The sequence below is a fragment of the Dermochelys coriacea genome, chromosome 6 (assembly GCF_009764565.3).
Source record: "Dermochelys coriacea isolate rDerCor1 chromosome 6, rDerCor1.pri.v4, whole genome shotgun sequence".
Taxonomy (NCBI): Eukaryota; Metazoa; Chordata; order Testudines; family Dermochelyidae; genus Dermochelys; species Dermochelys coriacea.
In genome coordinates this window covers 105,770,841-105,792,263 of record NC_050073.1, presented here as the reverse complement: position 1 = coordinate 105,792,263, position 21,423 = coordinate 105,770,841, and the positions used below count along the sequence as shown (strand labels likewise).

The window sequence follows — 21,423 nt, the reverse complement described above, 5'->3', positions numbered from 1 at the left end:
TGTCTGCCTAACACTGCCTACCCGGGGGGCGGGGGTTAAGGTTGGTTTAAGTGCATTGCTCAGAAGTGTCAATTCCTAGTGTAGACCAGGCCCTATGCTGACCTCCTGTATATCACAGGCCACCAACACCACCCAGCATCCACACTAAACCCAACAACTAAAATTAGACCAAAATATTACAGCCCTCAGGAGACTACTATGTGTCACAGGAAGAGTTGTGTTAATGTGCTCCTGTGCTCTTTGAAGTCAATAGCAAAACAGTGCAAAATCAGGCCTGTGCTCAATTAGGAGCAAAGCCACAGGGATCAGCTACTCTCCATCGTATGCCCCCATCGGAACAGCATAGATAGTTAACAAGCTAGAGAAGCATTAGGTCAAGCATCAGCCCTCATGTCAGCTGACTCAAGCTCGGATTGCTGAGCTGTTTCATTGCTGTGTAGACTTCTGGGCTTGGGATGGAGCCCGGACTCTAGGACCCTGCAGGGTGGGAGGGTCTAGGGCTTGGGCTCCAGCCTGAACCTGGAAATCTACACAGCAATGAAACAGCCCCACAGTCCAAACCTGAGTCGGCTGGCACAGGCCAACCACAGATTTCTCTTTGCTATGTAGACATACCTGTAGCATTTGTTCTCTCTCTCCTATTGCTTTTGCTGGAGGAAGGTGGGTAGGGTGCAATACAGCCTCAGACTTTTCTTTGTCATGTTTAATCTGGCTAGCAGTGACAGCATATATGGTGGCTGCAGAAGCAGATATCTATATAGAGGCTTAATATGAATTGCTGCATGTGATAGGAATAGAGAAGATACAGAGATCTGTGAACTCCAGCCAAGCCATTTAATCACCTAGAAATTTGTACAATGACATCAAGAGATGTAATCAGTTCAGCTGGTGATTTCATGAACTGACCTCTAGTCCTGTACAAGGGCTCGTTGTACACGCTCTCTCACCAATTTGGTCATCCACTTGGCAGACATTACCACAGAGCCCTTTTCTAGGGTGAAGTTCACCTCTGTGTAGTGGGCCAGCAAAAGTTCTGTACAGCACCTTAGCCCTCTTTAGGCTCTCAAAATAGCGCTCAAGGGCGTTGAGTTGATCCCCTCCCCCCGGTGGGAATTTCCTCCATAGGGAAGTCCTCCTTTTTCCCCACGGCTTTACTAGGGGCAAAATTTTTCCTCACAGATTTTAACACCTAGATTCCATTCTCCCTACCCTGCAACCCCAAAAGAATTCTGGGCACATAGGGAAAGCACAATCCCAGAATTATGATCTGCTGGTGCAGTCTCTAAATGGGGAATTTTGCCATATAATTGGAAGGAAAAATCTTTACAGCACAAAGCAGTGGAAATAGGTTTGAAATGCCACTCTATTTCATTGTAAATCAGAGATAGGCCTGACCATCCCCTCACCCAACTCTAGGGCAGTTTGAATCCATAGTTTAGTCCTCATTTCAAAGCTTTTCCCTATCTCTATAATCAGTCAAACCAAAACCATTGGTTCTAGGCCCACTCTACTTTGGGGAAGCTGAATTCAGATTCAAACTTCTCATCCTAGGCCCAGTTGTTCATTATATCCAAGTTCACTATTAGCAGGGTCCATTGCCTAGGACATCATAGTGAAGAAGGCCTTAGGTCTTTTCCCATGAGATGTCCAATGCAGAGATTTGAGAGGCATTTAGATTAACTTTTCAAACCTGAACATTAAGTTGCCAATGGCCTCTTCTGTAAGCAGATAGGGACCATTGGCAACTTAATGCTCAGATTTGAAAAGTTTGTGAATCCATGCAGTTGATAATCTGCAGACCATGCCTCTCCCCCCTGCTCTACCACCAAAATTCCTTAGCATGGTGTACAGATTCACCCTCTGTTCAGGTTCTCACATTCTGGTGCTCCATGCATACTTATGCCTGGGAATGGCACTGGCTCTTGTGCTTTCGGGGCTTCTGGCACAATTTGCCTCTAAATAGAGTAAGAAAATATGACAGTGGTTCTCTCAAGAAGTGGATGGTAAATATATTGCTAAAGCCTTGGGCTTTAACGTAAGAATGGCCATACTGGGTCAGACCAAAGGTCCATCCAGCCCAGCATCCTGTCTGCTGACAGTGGCCAATGCCAGGTGCCCCAGAGGGAGTGAACCCAACAGATAACAATCAAGTGATCTCTCTCCTGCCATCCAGCTCCACCCTCTGACAAACAGAAGCTAGGGACACCATTCCTTACCCATCCTGGCTAATAGCCATTAATGGACTTAAATTCATGGAGGTTATCTAGTTCTCTTTTAAACTCTGTTATAGTCCTAGCCTTCACAACCTCCCCAGGCAAGGAGTTCCACAGGTTGACTGTGCACTGTGTGAAGAACTTCCTTTTATTTGTTTTAAACCTGCTGCCCATTAATTTAATTTGGTGGCCCCTAGTTCTTATATTATGGGAACTAGTAAATAACTTTTCCTTATTCTCTTTCTCCACACCACTCATGATTTCAAATACCTCTGTCATATCCCCCTTGGTCTCCTCTTTTCCAAGATGAAAAGTCCTAACCTCTTTAATCTCTCCTCATATGGGACTGTTCCAAACCCATAATCATTTTAGTTGCCCTTCTCTGAACCTATTCTAATGCTGGTACATCTTTTTTGAGATGAGGAGACCACATCTGTACGCAGTATTCAAGATGCGGGCATACCATGGATTTATATAAGGGCAATAAGATATTCTCCATCCGTTTTTTAATGATTCCTAACATCCTGTTTTTTTGACTGCTGCTGCACAGTGTGTGGACATCTTCAGAGAACTATCCATGATGACTCCAAGATCTCTTTCCTGATTAGTTGTAGCTAAACTAGCTCCCATCATATTGTATGTATAGTTGGGGTTATTTTTTCCAATGCGCATTACTTTACATTTATCTACATTAAATTTCATTTGCCATTTGTTGCCCAATCTCTTAGTTTTGTAAGATCTTTTTGAAGTTCTTCACAGTCCGCTTTGGTCTTAACTATCTTGAGCAGTTTAGTATCATCTGCAAACTTTGCCACCTCACTGTTTACCCCTTTCTCCAGATCATTTATGAATAAGTTGAATAGGATTGGTCCTAGGACTGACCCTTGGGGAACACCACTAGTTACCCCTCTCCATTCTGAAAATTTAACATTTATTCCTACCCTTTGTTCCCTTTTAACCAGTTCTCAATCCATGAAAGGATCTCCTCTCTTATCCCATGACAACTTCATTTATGTAAGAGCCTTTGGTGAGGAACCTTGTCAAAGGCTTTCTGGAAATCTAAGTACACTATGTCCACTGGATCCCCCTTGTCCACATGTTTGTTGACCCCTTCAGAGAACTCTAATAAATTAGTAAGACATGATTTCCCTTTACAGAAACCATTTTGACTTTTGCCCCACAATTTATGTTCTTCTAGGTGTCTGACAATTTTATTATTTACTATTGTTTCAACTAATTTTCCCAGTACGGATATTAGACTTACTGGTCTGTAATTGCCGGGGATCACCTCTAGAGCCCTTTGGCGTTACATTAGCTATCTTCCAGTCATTAAACTCATAACCATTGATAGGCAGCAGAAGTAAATATACTTTAATATTAATGGGAGTCCAAGTTCATACTGAGGTGCAAAAATACAGGTAAAAAGAAATATGCAAACACTTCTAATTATATTATATCATCTTTGTTTTAGGATACAAAACAATTACCTAGCCTTACAAAGAATTAATCAGGACTTGGAAGACAAACTTTACAGGATGGTAAGTTTTTTTTAAAAATTAAATATATTTTTATAGTTCTTAAGCTACAGGACAAATGGCTGCATAACTGGTATAATTAAGCTTGTGCTGTACACAAGGGGATACTAAACCAGGGAGCATTGACTTTATCAATGTAATGAGCCAGCCCTGTAGCTGGTGTATATCTGCATAGTTCTATTAACTTAAATGAAGATGTGTCAATTTATATCAGTTGATGATCTTGCTGGACAATCTTGGCTTTAAAGAATTCTGGTCAATATCTTCTTTTTCCTTAGGTTTGTAATATTTAGGTTTTAATTAAGAAAAAAAGATTTAAATGAGGCAATCCAAATGACCAAACTGAAAAATTTTTCATGGCTCTTTGGTACATTCATTCAGCTTTATCAAGTGATTTAATTGAGCTTGGAGAGTCTTTTCATATCCTGTCATAACTATCAGTCAGTCTCAGTATATTCATTTCTGTGTCAACACTGGTCCTACTGCCATAGGCCAGTTAGTAACTAAGAGGGGAGAAATTATTGCACCAGGTATGGGCCTCTGCGTTTATGAGCATTATGAATAAACCACATGAATACACAGTCACACTCTGCTTGGAGCTGTAAAAATACTCTGTAATTTCATTAGTGGTTATGCTTATTTGTTAATGCACTTTTAACATAATATTCATTTCTAGGAAGATTTTAAAGAGAAATGTGGGTGTGATGTTGAGGAGGGATATGCATGGAACAACAATTGTAAACATTGTATTGTGAGGAATTCTATTGCAGTGCCTGGATCTCAAAAGGTCTTCAGGTCTTTACCCTTCCTGTACCCTTCACATCCTCACTTTGACCCTGTAACCATCCATTCCCAACTCACCTTCCTTTCTGGTCCTTTAACAATCCCTCATGCGTGCACATACATACTTAACGCTGACACAGCCCTTTAAGGATGCTAGTGCCGCGCCTGGGGCATATTGCACAGAATAGCATATAACAGTTGAATGGAGAGGCAGACTGGAGCTATGCAAAACAAACTGGGCTTGACAATGTGCCTGATGAAGATGGGGGAATTTCAGATTTAGAAAAAGAAGAGGACAGGAAATGGATTGTTAGACACTGGAGGGTGAAATAGGGAGGGAATCCAGGAATGCACAATTTAAAGCCCCCCCAGCCCTAAACAGAAAATTGGAAACAGAACCTTAAATCTGAAGATTCCTCCTTCAGGCTCCAAATATCCTTGGACCCATTCGTATCCCAGGAATTTTGTGCAAATAAAGGATGCAAGATGTGGTCCATAGTTGTTAAAACATCAGGACATTAGTGACTGGAAAATAATTGATAAAGTGAGGGGCAATGATGGAGACAGTGAGCAGATTTGTTTTTAGGTTATATATATTTGATTATATCCTTGTCCTCCACCCAGGATATGCTCATTTCTTCTTTTATTGCAAGATCCTTGGAACAGGGATTGTGTCTCCAGCTGTATTCGGACAGCATCTAGCACATTGTCATTGCGACCACAATACAACTAAATAATGACACTTCAAAATTCCAACTGTTAAACAAAAAGAGAGGTAACTCCAGGCACTCATAGAAAGCAACAGTTTTCTAGGTCATACCAGATACTTTGGAATGAACATGAGCTCTCAGACCCACAAGAGAATCTGTGCTTTAAAGCATGAGAAGAGAATCTCGCAGTGAGTGGAACAGGACATGGTCCCAGTGGAGAACCTCACCTTTCTTTATTCCTTCCAGCATGAGAGGAAGTGAAGACTGATTCACAGGAACTGAAGAGGATCTCCAAGGCTTTATGGAGCACTTAATCTCAGAGTTGCTTTGTCTTCTGGAACATTGAGACAGGAGAACCTGTTGGCAAAACCAGACAAAATCAAATGGAAACTAATAAAAACAAGGAGGAGTATAGCAGATAGTGTGCCATGCTTGATTCAAATGGCCCAAATCATTTGATTTTCAAGCTTTTGGGAAGAGTGGGATGAATTAAAAGCTGAACTGGCTATTACTGTGGGCTAGGATCACAGAGGTCTCTCTCTCCCCACTTTCTATGTTGGGGAAGCAGTGGGATGGATTTTTGTTGTCTAGGTCAGTTTGTGTTTCACTGTATTTCAAAAGCATTTAAAGCCTCTAGATGGATGGTGCTGTTTTATATTTTATAGAAATCCCAATAAACTTAAAAAATAGGCAAAAAAACTCATGCAAGCCCTGCTTTACCTTTGCCTATGTATTTTGGTTCATATTTGGGTACTGAACAGTTAACATATCCAAATGGAATGAACAGGGAGGAGGCTGGGGAACAGAGGCAATACTTTTACAGTCCTAGTCCTACAACAGGATGTCTGCAGGTGAAGTCCCATTGAAGTTAAAGGAATGCTGCTCAGACAAAGGGCTCTGAATGCTTCTCTGCTGGTGCAGGATTGGGGCCTAAATTTGCTATGTTTTTGCCTCTACCCTCCTCCCCCCCCCCAAAAAAAAGAAAGAAAAATATTAGGTGGACAAGGCAAAAAAAAGATCTAGTAACTGCCCTATTTTGGAGGAATCTGGAATTTTAAATTCACTTGTGCCTACTGTTGAAAGTGGTGTAAAAATTAGTTCCATTAAATAGAAAAAACACAGATTTTTCTTTGTGTATCAGTTGTTTTTCTCTTAACCTATTCCTGCTTTTAAATACTGACCTATAAAACATTTTTTTAAAAAATGTTAACCTTGTGACTCTAGCCAAGTATTGTTACCCAATTGAAAGTCCAAAAACAAAAATGTAATCCATAGTATCCCTGCTGAACGTGGCTAAAGGTTGAAACATGCGGTCCTTATTCAGATAAAAATCAATGTTAGTATGATCTAAATAAGCATTGCCATACCAAATTCATGTTACACCAGAAGCTAACAGACTAAGAACTTCAGCTTCTGCTGCTACAAAGTCTGTTTATAGCATAGTTAAGATCTGGATATGGAGAAGATTTGCATGCTCCTGTCATCATCAACTTGTAGAGAAGTAAAATACAAACAATATCACAAGGTTCAAATCATTTGGATTTTCAGTCTTTACTGTCCAATTTTTAAGTTCTTCACCATTTTGACTTCAGAAATTACACCCATGTGGTCTACAGCTATAGCAAGGCATGTATCTATCTATGCCACACATTGGGATATCAGAGGAAACGCAACCAACACCACCCTTAATCTACAGCAGATTTGCATGCAACAATTTCACTGGTTGTATGAAGGAGATTGCACAGGTGGATTACTTGGTTCACCAGCACAAATCAACACAAATCTCCCAGCACACACACATCCTCCACACAAATACCCACACAGAACATGCAATAATCCCAAACATCACCCTGAAGCCTAGAATATCTGTTGAACCTGTGTGAAGCACTGAGGACAGCTACAAGCATAATAGAGCTCTTTTTGTTTAGAAGAATGTTTCCCAAACTTGGGATGCCGCTTGTTCAGGGAAAGCCCCTGGCAGTTCGCTGCTCCAGGCCAATGGGGGCTGCGGGAAGTGGTGCAGGCAGAGGGATGTACTGGCCGCCGCTTCTCGCAGCCCCCATTGGCCAGGCACAGCGAACTGCGGCCAGTGGGAGTCGCGATCAGCCGAACCTGTGGACGCGCCAGGTAAACAAACCGGCCTGGCCCGCCAGGGGCTTTCCCTGAACAAGCGGTGTCCCTAGTTTGGGAAACATTGGTTTAGAATATCGCCAGATTCAATCATCACTGGGAACTGCAGTCTGCTTCTATCCAATTTTTAAGTTTTTAGTCATTTTCAGGGGCCGGGGTTAGGGTTTCAGGTACTAGTATGCCATGAGGACCTGATTCTCATTTATATTATGGCCACTCTTGCAGTGTAAAATAGAGAGAAGTTACATTTATACCTATTGTAAAGAAAGATCAGCATAAATGAGTGTCAGGCCACAAAATGTGTTAAGACACTTGAGCACTCCACTGATTGTTATTCCGATTCCTGTCTACAAGTGAGGAGCAGAGCTCTGGGGTTCCAGACTCGGCTTTATTCAAATCTTGTACGTTCTTGGGCTTATCTAGTCTCATGTCCATAATTCATTCTCCAACAACTCCAACAGGGGAAACCTCCAGATGAATGAAATATGACTACAGTTTAGCAATGTCCAGAACTCAAGGAGTCTGTCATGGAGATATCACTGAAAAGAAAGAGGTCTCGTTGGGCAAAAGTTTTTGGAAGACGTTTCGTGTCAAAAAAGTAGATTCCGTGATACTGCAACATTTTGCAAATTAGTGTCAGTTTCATACAGGGCCATAATTAGGGCAAGGCGAGTAGGGCAGCTGACCAGGGCACTGAGCCGCCAGGGACACGAAATGGGGCAGCCCACAGGATCAGGCCCAGCAGTGTCAGGGCCCCCCATAGGATTGGGCCCCGCAGCATCTGGCAGGAGCCCAGGATGCTCAGGGCCTCCTCTGCCCACAAGATTACAGGCCCAGTGATCCCAGCCGGATCAGGCTTCCAAGCACTAGAACCCTGGGCAGGGTGGCAGGCAGGCAGGGCGCTGAGTGCTGCTTGACTCCTACTGCGCAATGAGCATGCTCAGCAACATCTGCTGAAGCTGCTGCCCTCGCTGGGGATTTAAAAAGTTAAAGGGGTGCAAAGGGAGCAAATGAGGTAGGGTAGGGTCTGAGCAGGGGGTGGAAACTGACTGCATGGGGGTAGGGGGCAAACAGCTGGAGGTAGAGGCAGGGGAGGAGCCAAAGAGCAAAATAGCAGGGGTTAGGAGCCAGGGTTCATCCAGGGGTGAGGCGCTGCCACATGGTGGCAGAGGACAAAGCCCCAGCACAGGACTGGGCAGAGTGGGTAACAGTTACCCCGGTTGGATGAGCCACCTGCTCTGCTTGGCAAAAATGGGGAGGGAGGACAGAGGGACCTCCCATGCTTAGGAGAAAGTGTTCAGCCAAGAAAAACGAAGACCTCCTGGGCCACTTGTGATTTGCAGTTAGGGGAAGCAACAGCAGAAACAAAGAAAGTAAACACTGCACAAGTAAAACATGCCCTTTTAGTCAGCCCTCAGAAGGGGTAAAACATGCCCTGCTCCCGTCTTGACCTGTGTTTTCCTGTTACTGTGACCTACCCTTATCTGTTGCTGCCCCAGCCTGATTCAATTGTTATTACAGAGAACAGAATAAGAAGCCTCCCTCTGACCCATTGTTATAATGCTCCATTCCCTGGCCAGCAAGGTGCACTCACACATCAGGGAATTGACACTTTCAGGACAGACTGGCCCAGGATGCTGAACACACCTTGGCTTTTCTTTTAGAAAGTCTCTACTTTTGGACTACGGACAATTTTCAGTTGTGCCCAGACAGATAAAAATACAGGCCATTGACTGCACAGATGAAGAGGCCAATAGGGAAATCTGCACTAGGTGCAAATCTGGATTGGGGCAGCTGGTGAGATATGCACTAGCAAAGAAGCATGTCCACTGTGACTGGTCCTTGTAGCATTCTAGGCTGTGATCCAGCCAGTCTGTTCCTGACACCCTTCTCTATGAGACCAGGGCCGGTGATGTGTCCATCTACTCACTACAACCATGTGTAGCAAGACGCAACTCACCAGCACAGTGCTTCCCGCTGGTCATCCTGGGAATTAGCTCTCCAGCCTCCAGAGTGCCCTCTGCAGGCTGGTGTCCCACTTGCTTCAGGCCCCAGTGTCCCTCCCAGACCCCAGTGCCCCTTCCCTCAGGGTTCTGCCCTCTGCAGTCTCCTGGCAGTCTCTGGGTCTCCCCACCCTGGGGAATCCCCACCTTGCCTCAGTGGCTATTGCCAGTCCTCATCTAGCCCCCACACACTGGGGCAGACCGCAGTCTGTACCCACTCATCATCGGCAAGGAGGGTTTGGACCTGCTGCCTTTGCCTATGCTTAGGCTGCCCCTCTGCAACCCCAGTACCTGCTTTAGGCCTTCAGCAAGGCCTGCAGGCTGGGAGTTTTCCAGCCTGGAGCTCCACAGCGCCTCTGGCCTTTCCCCAGCCCTGCTTCACTCTAGGAACCCTGGTGAGCTCCCACGCAGCCAGTCCCTCCTCTCTCCACAGCTAGAAAGAGGCTGCCTGAGCTCCTGGCTCACAGCCTTTTATAAGGCCAGCTGTGGCCCGATTGGGGCGTGGTCCCAACAGTGGCTGCCTTCCCCATCAGCCTAGCCTTTGGCTCACAGCCCCAGCTCTCTCCCAGGGCTGGCTGTAACCCTTTCAAGCCTGGAGCGGGTGACCACCCCGCTACACCATGGCATTGGCATTGTCTCACACTGAAGCACCACATAATCTGATTTCACAATCACCACAGCCATATACTCTCTTCTGTCTCCACACTTAGGTGTGAGGGGCCTTGCCTGGCCAGAAGTTAAATGCCATAGAACCATAGAGTTAGAAGGGACCCCAAACAGTCATCTAATCTAACCTCTTGCCAAGATGCAGGATGTGTGATGCCTCTTATCAGTTATCACAACATAGCTTCTGCAACTGAATGATACTTCCCACACTGGCCTTATACAAACAAGCCATGCTGCTATAATCCTTTACCTTTAAAAGGGACATAAATCACAATTTCCTTGGCAGGATTCAGCAGGAGAAATGATCTGGTATAAACCAATCATAATATTGTACTAGGAAGCAAACAATAATCAATACTCTTCTTAGAAAAATAAAATCACAATGCAAAAGGTAAAAAGCAAATCTTATAACCTCCCCCACCCTAAAATGGCTGACTCCATCATATAAAGGCCAGAGAAAGGATGGCTTCTGCTATGGTGGGAATTCAATTGCTAGATAATCCTCCTCCATGGTAGATTCATTCTTTGTTTACTCTTGAGCCCCTTTTATTCTCCACTGTGTCACTGAGAGAAATGGCTGTTTATTCTAGCCACAGTCTCACTGTGGGGTGATGGAAAACCACCAGTATTGCTTCTTTTATAAACAGAAATGCAACCTCTTGTCTTTCTGAATATGTTTTATGCTATTAAGTCATTGCAGTATCCATATTTATGTTATGATTATTTTCAGTCCATGTTATTTTTCAGTACCTAACAATGAGTTTACTTACAGGATATATAGGATGCTATAAGCATGTTAAAGGATTGTGTGAAAATGAATGTAGCACCTAAAAGAATCATACAGTAGCTTTTATTGTCTACCTGCTGTACCAATACACAAAAATAAATGTGTTATTACTCTATAATATCCTAACTCAAAAAAACGGTAGTGGGTGCAAATATGCTTGTTCACCCAGAATGCCAAAATGCCTAGTTACCGCTCTGGTTTCACAGTTGGGAGAAAAAATGAAAAAAAAGTTAGAAAAAATTTTAAAAAAAAGTTGACTTTTTTTAAATAAAGCATTTCAATTTTCAGTTCAAAACAATTCATTTCAACATTTCCTTTTAGTTTTTAAAAACTAAATTAAATATTTTAAAATAGTCAAAGATAAGGCATTCAACATTTCATTTGACCTGAAATGATTCCCTCCCCCCCCCCCAGTTTTTGAGAATTGCCAGAGAATCCCCAAAACAGCTTGTTAGAGATAGGGCAATGGAACTGAAGAGTCAGGGGAAGGGTTGGTGAATTTGGTTGGAAACCTCAGGTTTTGCATAAACGTCTAACAAACCAATTGAATCAAGGCAATAAACCAATAAAAAGGTATTACTTCACCCACCTTGTCTCTCTGGGTGAGCCAACGCATTGACTTTAGAATAAAAATCTGTGCCTGATTTTCCCATGACAGCTACCAATCAGCCATTAGTATTTAAATAAAAAAAGTGGAAGATGGATACAACTAGGAAATGTCAGGCTATTTCTCACTTATACCTAAGGACTCTGAAAACCCAGCATGTGATTTTGCTCCTGCATAAAGAATGACTACTTTGAAGATGACTTTGAGCAGTTGGAGTGATTTAGAGCACCTCTTTTTTCTTCACTAAGAAGCACTTGCATTTTTTCTTTTTGCTGAATGCCTGATGAAAGTGAAATGGAGGTGACCTAAATATACTTTAAAAGGATTTGCATTCCAAAGAGAAGAAAATTTAGAGTCAGCTCTACCTGACAGGCTCATTTTCTCACATTCAGTGAGGACAGCTGTGAATTTTCAGAGACATTTAGAGGGATAGTTAGTCAGGGCAGAATTCAGAGAAAATGTGTGTTTCCTAGAACCAAGAAAAAAAAATCCTAAAAAGCTTCTTTTTGGAATGAAATTACTCTAAATGCCAAGGAATTTATAAAAATAGCTATTGAAAAATCTAATTTCCTAGATGTTTTTAAGACCTTTTCTTTTTATCTTAGAGCCACTTTTCTTTACTCCCAAACCCATATCTATCTATTGCTCACACACACCTTCTTTCCCCCCCACAAATTCACTCTGCATTCAATTTTTCTCTGCCAAATCTTTTTCAGTAACCTCATCAGCATGACAAAGTGTTCAGCTGTTGCCAACAGGGCCGGCTCAAGCTTTTTTGCCGCCCCCAGCAAAAAAGCGCAGCCCGGACTGCCGAAGCCAAAAAGAAAAAAAGGACGGGCAGTGAGCCACCGAAGCACCGCCTGCCGCCCTAGTCACGCGCTTCCTTAGCTGGTGCCTGGAGCTGGCCCTGGTTGCCAAAGATGAACACACACAAGACCAAACTTTTAAAAGCCTAGGCCCAAAATTGCATTTTTGCACACACGAATTACCCAGGCCCAAGCTGCATGCACTTGTCAGCATTGTGGACATGTAAATGCATATACATGCACAAATCTGTGACTTGCGTACACATCAGCTGTTCTGTGCACATGACTTGAGCAGGCACAGACTCGTATTTTTTTATTCTGTGTGTGTGTGTGTGTGTGTACAGGAGTTAGTTTTCCACTAGTAATGGCAATAGATGAATCATAGAATATCAGGGTTGAAAGGGACCTCAGGAGGTCATCTAGTCCAACACCCTGCTCAAGGCAGGGCCAATCCCCAACTAAATCATCCCAACCAGGGCTTTGTCAAGCCTGACCATAAAAACATCTATGGAAGGAGATTCCACCACCTCCCGAGGTAACGCATTGCAGTGTTTCACCACCCTCGTAGTGAAAAAGTTTTTCCTAATATCCAAACTAAACCTCCCCCACTGCAACCCGAGACCATTACTCCTCATTCTGTCATCTGCTACCACTGAGAACAGTCTAGATCCATCCTCTTTGGAACCCCCTTTCAGGTAGTTGAAAGCAGTTATCAAATCCCCCCTCATTCTTCTCTTCCACAGACAAAGCAATCCCAGTTCCCTCAGCCTCTCCTGATAAGTCATGTGTTCCAGTCCCCTAATCATTTTTGTTGCCCTCCACTGGACGTTTTCCAATTTTTCCACATCCTTGTTGTAGTGTGGGGCCCAAAACTGGACACTGTAGATGGATTGATCCCACATGGCCATTTCATATTGCAGCACTTGCTAGTTCTGACTCAGTGGCTGAAAACAACACAATGGAAGGCTGCTTCTAAAGTCTCCTTCCTTTCTCCCAAAGTCAGAACTTTTCTCTCTCTCCCCATCCCCAGTAGGAAATCTTTCACTAATTCTGACAGCCTGAGGTCGTACAGAACCTCTCCCATCACCCTCAGAAGACATCTCACTTTCAATTTCCTTTTTGTAACACTGATTACAGAGCAGGTCCTCCTTGCTTTCCAACATGCTGTATGTCTCCTAGTTTCTTTTTCCAGTTCGTGATTGCTCTATATTTACTAAGCATCTGCCTGGGTTTTGTACTGTCTCTGCTTCCAGGTAAAATGACCAGGTGGTTCCAATTTTCAGGGAATATTCTAGTAACAGTTGTTTTTAAGTATCCTGGGATATGTTCCTCTTTACTGAGTTTTTCCAAGTCATCCATTTCATCCTGGTACCTGAATTTCCATGGCCATATCTGTCTGTGTCAGAATACAGGGCCTGTCTCCTGGCCAGCAGGTGGAAGGTAATTTCAGCTGGAATTTCCAAAAGCAGCATTAGAGAGTTATGTGCCCAAATCCCATGAAGGGGATGTTAGGGGTTAGGCATCTAACATGCTTAGGCTCCTTTAAAAACATCAACAAGGGTCCATTGTCATTATTTGTGAATCCATTATTAGTGAGGAGTCCAGGAAGACCTCTAGGCTGCATAACATTTTGATAAAGGAAAGAGGGCAAATACTCTTTAGTGAAAGTGATATTAGGTTTCCTCTTCCTGCTAGGATCACCTGTGTCTTATCTAGCTTTATCTTCAGCCAGTACTCATCATCCAGGTTCTGTTCTCATTCATGGACCTGTTGCTTACATTTAAAGTGATGGCTGCCACATGAATATAGCTGATGTTAAAGACTTTGATGTCTTACAGTCACCATGTCCAGTAGTTTGATGTACACATTGAATTATATGGGGGAGCGAACGGAGTCTTTTGGGATTCCAGGAGTGAGAGTTCTGGAGGCAAAGGTGTTTTTGCCCATTGTGACCATCCAGGGTCAGCCTCTGCTGAAGGATCATAACCAACTGAATGGGCAACTGCTGACCCCTCCTAGAGCTCAGAAATATCCCTGAGTATGCATGTTTTCCCATTGTTCTTGACTAGGACCAGCAAATGTTTGTGCACCTCATCCCAGAATAAAACCTAAGAATAATACCTATTTCTAATGTAGCACTTGTCATCTCAAATGCTTCACAAAGGAAGACAAGAATCAGCAACCCAGTTTACAGATGTGGAAACTAAGATTCAGGAAGGTGAAGTGACTTGACCAAGGTCAGCAGTCCAGTGGCAGAACTGGGAATATAAATCATGTCTCCTGAGTCCCAGTCCAGTGCCCTATCTACTGGGCCACATAGTCTCTAGGATATTGATAGATGACAGGCATAGTTGGAGATGAGACAGCTTTCCACCAGTTTTATCCCTATTTTTTTTAAATACAGATGAAAAATAGACAGGCAGTGTTTGTCATAACCTAACAAAGAACACACCTGAATGGAATCTATCTAGTCTGGTTCCCTGTCTCTAGAAGTGGTTTCTACCAGTTGTTTCCAAAAATCTATTTTTCAAATGAAAGAAGAAACATCTCACAGAAACAGACAGCCCAGCAGCTACAGAGTTCAAAACAATGTAATTTTGACTGCACAGGAGGGAGTATGAAATTAATCGAGATAGGAAGAAGATAATGACTTGAGGGAGCATGTATAAAAAGAGGGAGAAAGGTTAGCTTGAATATTGGATCTCTAATAATTGAATCTTGTATACTCAGAATCATATATAGAATCATTGTTATGACATGTCAGTTTTATTATTACAGTGACTGTCTTCAGCAGCATCCTCTCTATTCACTATAGACTTAGTTACTTGCCTCTTTTACAGGAAAAAAATATTTTCTTTCAAGCTAGTGTCATTGAAACAGTCTCAGAAGAGGATTATCATGAATCAGCAACATCTCTCGTCCCTCCAGCTAAAATGCATTTAGTACATTATTACCCAGCACAGCTCTACCCTAGAAATCCAGGCTGTTCATTTAAAATTCACTGATATGCAGGGAGATTAAAATGAAATTAAGAAAATTTGTTTGTAATTAGAAGCAGTGGCAGCATAGACCAGGAGGTAGACCAGCTGGTTCAAGAAAAAATTCTTAATACGATGAAAGTTAGGGTATATCTTTCTTCAAGCAGAGTAAGAATGGTGGGAAGGTGATGTCAGATGAAGACTATATGTATGGTTTTATCTGGATGGTGTGGCTAAAGGCAAGGTTAGACAATTTGATCTTTCTTTCTGTACTATAGGCACATGGCAGTAGGTATAGTTTGCATGCAAAAGAAAAAAAAGAAAAATCAAAATAAGACGCATGCTTCTTCTGGAGAGGAGACAAGAAAGATATTTGCAGTACTTTTGTCACTGGGTTGGTCTCAGGATGAGTCAAGATGAGTGAGGTAATATCGTTTATTAGACCAGCTTCTGCTGGTGAGAGAGGCAATCTTGTCTTTCACCAAACAGAAGTTGTTCCAATAAAAGATAGGAAAAAGACATTCCAGATGTGTAGTCAAGTTGCTTAATGCAGTATTGGAAGGCACCCAGATACCACAGCGATACGTGTGGTATAAAAATTAGGTAGGATAGAAAATAGAATTACATCCAGTTATAAACATAACTAAAGCTGGAAACAGCTAGTTCTGCAGAGAAATAGCCCTGTAAGAACAGGCCAAAACAGTTATAAACAGGAAAGGAACTTTTAACAGAATGCCACAGTCTTAATCTAGGACTGGGGAAAAACAGAAGAGTGTAGAAAAAACAACAAACCACCAGTGGACTTTCAGTGGGTGCACACATTTGTTTCCTTATTTTCACCATTTAATTGCTGCTTGTTCTACATCACCTTTCCACATATCCTTCTCCAGGAGGTAGAGACAACTGGCCCACAGGAAGTAGAGAAAACAGGGTACAGGGCCTACTTTGTCTTGCACACCCAAATTCTGGGTGGCCTGAGAAGAGGTGACAAAACAAAAGTGTTTCAATTCAAGCAGACCTGACCTAACATGAAATGTTTCATTTCTATTTTCCTGATGAGAGCGTGCAACATTAAATTAGGATTATTTCTCTAACTGAACTAAACTACGTGGACCAGATCCTACTCCTGAATGGCAAAGCTTCTATTTGACTTCAATACAAGCAGGCTTGCACCCTATGGGAAAAATACTGAACATAACACCAGAATCTACAGAATAAAGACAAACAAATAGTGACCCAATATTATTCAAGCTCCTTGCTTAACAAGCTACATCTTAGCACTTCCATAACACCATTTCTTTCTGTGATATATTGTTAATTATACACAATTTTTTTAACCATACACCATGCAAATTAACTTTTGAATCTGTGACATTTGGTAGTCAAGGAAACAAACCTTTACAGGCCTTTTCTAGTATGTAGTTACATATGAAGTGAAGAGCAAGTAATTCTTCCACTAAAGTGTCAGAACATGAGATCCAAAGCCTTAGATAAATCACTAAGACCCTTCCAAGTTACCTTTAAATAATGCTGTACTGTTTAGATATGGAGAACATAAATCAGACTGTGCCCAAGGTCATTTTTAAACAAATGGCATACTGGTTATTATTAAGATTAAATTCTATAATTTAACTCTGATGGACACAATTAGATTGATGTCAGTCCCAGGATATTAGAGTCAAGGTGGGTGAGGTAATCACTTTTATTGAACCAAAGTCTGTTGGTTAGAGAGACAAGATTTTGAGCTTGCAGCTTGCCTCTCTCACGAACAGATGCTGGTCCAGTAAGAGACTGCCTCACTCACCCTGTCCCACAATTAGATTGTGTCAGTAACTCAGATTTGAGGCATTATTTCCTTCTTTGTTTCCATGTCCTTATGTTGCAAAATAGTATGTGTTAGGGATATAGAAAGTGAACTTGTAGCAAATCTACTCCATCCAGGTCCTCCTATTATTAATAAAGATTTTCAAGTATGGTATACCTGAACATGCCCATACTCCATAGGGTTTTGACTCTAGATCAGAATTCCAACTTTGTAGCTTGAATCTCTAGTGAACACAGATTTGGACAAGTAGTTCAATAACTCCATGCTGCTGTATAACATTAAGGAAAGCAGATTTTAAAGCTACATACAATTTGCACAGCTCATCTGATGTATGGAAAACTATGTACTTACATGCTTAAATACAGATTATTCCTATACAATGGGAAATGCACTGACCCCTTGTGCAAGGGTTTAAAAAAGTGGCCTTCAGAGAGCAATTCTGTTGAAATTGCTAGCATTCTCTTTTGAATAAGAGGTTACCAATGTTTACACGCGAGATCATCCAAGTAACATTTTCAAGCTACAGTATGGTTCCCTAATACAATGGTTATTGAAAGCTCATGCACACAGCCGTTTGTTTCTCTTTGTTAAGGATATAGACCGGGGTGGGCAAATTACAGCCTATGGGACATATCCAGCCCATCAGATCTTTTAATATGGCCCTCGAGCTTCAACCAGGGAATGGGGTCGGGAGCTTGCCCCACTCCGCATGTGCTGTGGCTCTGTGTGGCTCCCAGAAGCAGTGGCACGTCCCCTCTCCAGCTCCTATGCGTAGGGGCAGCCAGAGAGCTCTACACGCTGCCCCTGCCCCAAGCACCACCTCCACACCTCCCTTTGACCTGGAACCACAGCCAATGGGAGCTGCAGGGGTGGCGCCTGTGAACAGGGCAGCATGCAGAGCCACCTGGCCATACCTTCATATAGGAGCCAGAGTGGGGACATGCTGCTGTTTCCAGGAGCTGCTTGAGGTAAAACGCCAACTGGAGCCTGCACCCCTGGCTTTCTCCCACGCCCCAACCCCTTGCCCCAGCCTTAATCGCCCTCCCGCCCTCCAAACTGCTTGGTTCCAGCACAGAGCCCCCTCCGTCACACAACACCCTGCCCGAGCCCGGAGCCCTCACCTGCACCCTGAACTCCTAATTTCTGGCCCCACCCCAGAGCCTACACCCCCAGCCGGAGCCCTCACCCTCTCCCACACCCCAACCCCCAATTTCATGATCATTCTGGGCCCACTATACAATTTACCTACCTAGATGTGGCCCTCGGGCCAAAGAGTTTGCCTACCCCGACCTAGACACTCTACAACTCAAAACTACAATGGTTAAATCCCCCTAACATATCTCCATACTATCCCCACTCATCCCAACTCCTCCTAGAATTACATCCCTTTCTGAATCACCTCTAAAATAACTTGCCTAATTATTTTGTGGTCATGAAGTATATGGATTTCACAAGCAGCTGTGTAATGGCAATCTCAAAATCTTTGCCTTCCTATTTGCAGCAATGCTGCACTTCCTAATCATTGCAGGACATACTCAAGTGAAAATATTCTCTTTATTTTGATAAATAAATAAGTACATCCCAAAGTTCAACAGCCATTTTCAGAATGAAAACCCAAGTTCAAACAAATGTATGGTAGTGATTCCAAATTCATCCTAAAAGAACTCACAATATAATGCAGGACTTAAAAATTAATTAATTTAAACCAGTTTACTGGAGGGGTTAATATTTTTGACTCTATCTTTGTAAATGTAGCACAGCACCATCTGGCAGGATGGGGATCAGAAAAGACATGATTTAATATGTTCTGTCTGACTAAATAAAATTCAATTAAGGATGATGTGATTATTAAAATCAAAAATACATTAGTGGGTGTCAGTCAGTTGTGCAAGCATCAAATTAATACATTAACTATAAAGAAGCTATCCAAGTACTGGCCAAAAAAAATCAATGAAAATCCCTAAGAAATTTAGCTCAGGTCTCTCAATACAAGATGTAAACTGAAGTTTATTTACAGAATGAATCTTATGCAATAGCGGGTTGTATAACTCTTACTCTAATATTAGGTGATCTAACTAGCAGTTATTGGTTGTTTTGCCACGAAAGTTAATGTTACGTTTTGCAGAACTAACTGAACTTAATATGGCACGATGCAACTGACACTTGTTCTGCCCTGATATTTAAACACTACTTTTTAAAAAGTTTGCATAATTTTCTATTTAGTTATTCTAATGATTTTCTTTCAATTTCACAGAGCAAGTATACAGAAACATGAGTGCATGCAAAAATAAGTGACATCAAATGAAGTAAAAATATCATTCCTACACAAGACATAAGGAGAGCAGATCAAATGCTATCAAAGATGTCCAAGTTATCAAATGAATTTACTATTAAATTTCTTTAAATAAGGTGCAATCAATCCCCTAATCTGATCACTAATGAGCAGACAGAAGGATGATTTCAGTTTTATTAGATCTCCAAAAATAAAGAGATGGAGCTAAATGAACTCTGCTCCAGCAGTGCAAAGTAGTCTAAAATCCAGTTTAGACAGTTCCGTTGAAATTCCCATGACACAGGAGCTCTCTTGGGGATGTAGAGCCACACCCTACCTTTCCCCATAGTCCCTGGTTTGTGTCATGAGCATTCTGTGGTCTGGCTGAAGCTGCTAGGAATCCCCAGAGCTTGCAGCCTCCTGTGTGTCTCAGGGTGCTCTGAATTATGCTGGGGGCTCTCTGCTCCTGGCAACACAGCAATTGAAAGAGGAGGAAGATAGTTGATTTTACACTATGTGTTCCTTCCTGCCTCCCATCAACACACCAGGGTTGTACGCCAACCACACTTCAGATGGACTCAATGATCAGGGCCACAAACTCTTGAGACATTTTAAAAAATAAAATTTAAAAAAAAACTGGTCAAGGTTTGCTGGGTCTATCTATTTTTAAAGGTAATTAGAAGCAGAGATGATTTCATATTTTGTGGGAATGAAGGGGAAGCAAGTGTCTAAGTCTTCAAAAGTTGCCACCGATGTTGGTTGCTGCAGATTTGGGATGCTTCAGCTATCTCAGGCCTGAAGAACTCCAGCTGGAATTATGCTGATTAACATTGTTGAAGACTGAATATATCAAACTGGGCATCCAAAAAAATCAAGGTAGTCAGCATTAAACATTTTTGAAAATGCAGGCCTAAACTTCTAGGCACCAATAGCCCCAATTATCCATTTTGGGGTTTTGCCCTCAAACCCTCATCCTGGTCCCAACATGCCCAAACACTTCTGCTGGAAATACCCTCATGGGATAGGGCAAACTAAGGTTTTCTTCTAGTTTGAGTCTCTCCCACTGCAGGAGGCAACACACTACAGTAATCTATCCTGGAGATACTGAAGTCTCACACAAACTAACATTTAGAGGATCTTCAGCTCTACCAAGCTACTGACTAACACCACCCTTGGCTAAATTCATCTCAGAAACGTTACAGGGGGAATCCGGCCCTTGAGCCACCTCCCCTAAAAAAGTCCCATTAAGTATCCCAGTCAGACAGGGATGTGGCAGTGCTTAGTCCCCATCCTCTGATACCCCAGAAACTGCTCAGACCTACTTTCTTTTAGGACTCAGTCTGCATTTTATGCCAAACCCTTCCACCAGTGCCTCACAGTTTTAAATCCCTACATCACTCAGTCCCTCTTTACTAGTGCCCTAGCCTAAAGATCTCTCTAGCCTGGGCTTTTTTGGTAGACTCAGCTAGCCTTGTCCTCCCTGCTTATTATGCTTCCTTCCTGGCTTTTATCAGGTTAGCCAGCTGAGGGCTAATTAGTTCCCTACCTCCCCAGCCTCTCCTACTGATTAGCTCATTGCTCAGTTGGCAGTCACTGGAGAAGCTAATTGAGGCTTCAGTGATCAGCATGCCAACCCACCTGTCAGGCTGCAGCACTCTATCACTTTGCTAGACACTAAAAATTATGGACTGAACAGAGAAACTGGATTTATGGCTTATTACAAAAATCTGTAACCACTTACAAACTCCCCCAGTTTCCTCCCCCTGACTGGAGGGGTGCTAAAAGGCCACTTTACCTAGAATGGTCCCTTGAATTGTGTTAACTACTTATGCTAAACAAGGTGTTCTACTTCATATTTAGCTGTGTCACTCTGAGTTAGTTTCCCAGATCTGAAGAAAAGCTATGTGATGCTCAAAAGCTTGTCTCTCTCACCAACAGAAGCTGATCCAGTAAAAGATATTACCTCACCCACCTTGGGTGTGTAATATCCTGGGAACGCCACTGGATACACAGACCAACTGGCAGTACTGAAACTGAAATGCACCATTTGTATACTTCGCAGATTTTTTCTGCTTTGGAATAATGGAATTTTCCCCCAGCAAATTAAG

The 21,423-nt window shown here is 42.6% G+C and overlaps 1 protein-coding gene across 7 annotated transcripts in view; it reads left to right on the top strand.

The window, feature by feature from the left end:
- The window catches only part of BEGAIN (brain enriched guanylate kinase associated), a 255,234-nt gene that overhangs the window by 160,789 nt on the left and 73,022 nt on the right, over positions 1 to 21,423 (top strand). For all 7 annotated transcript variants that reach the window (XM_043516807.1, XM_038404268.2, XM_043516804.1 and 4 more), the window contains one exon: positions 3,685 to 3,751. In XM_043516807.1, the coding sequence (XP_043372742.1) occupies positions 3,685 to 3,751 (67 nt within the window). The remainder of the gene's footprint in view (positions 1 to 3,684; positions 3,752 to 21,423) is intronic.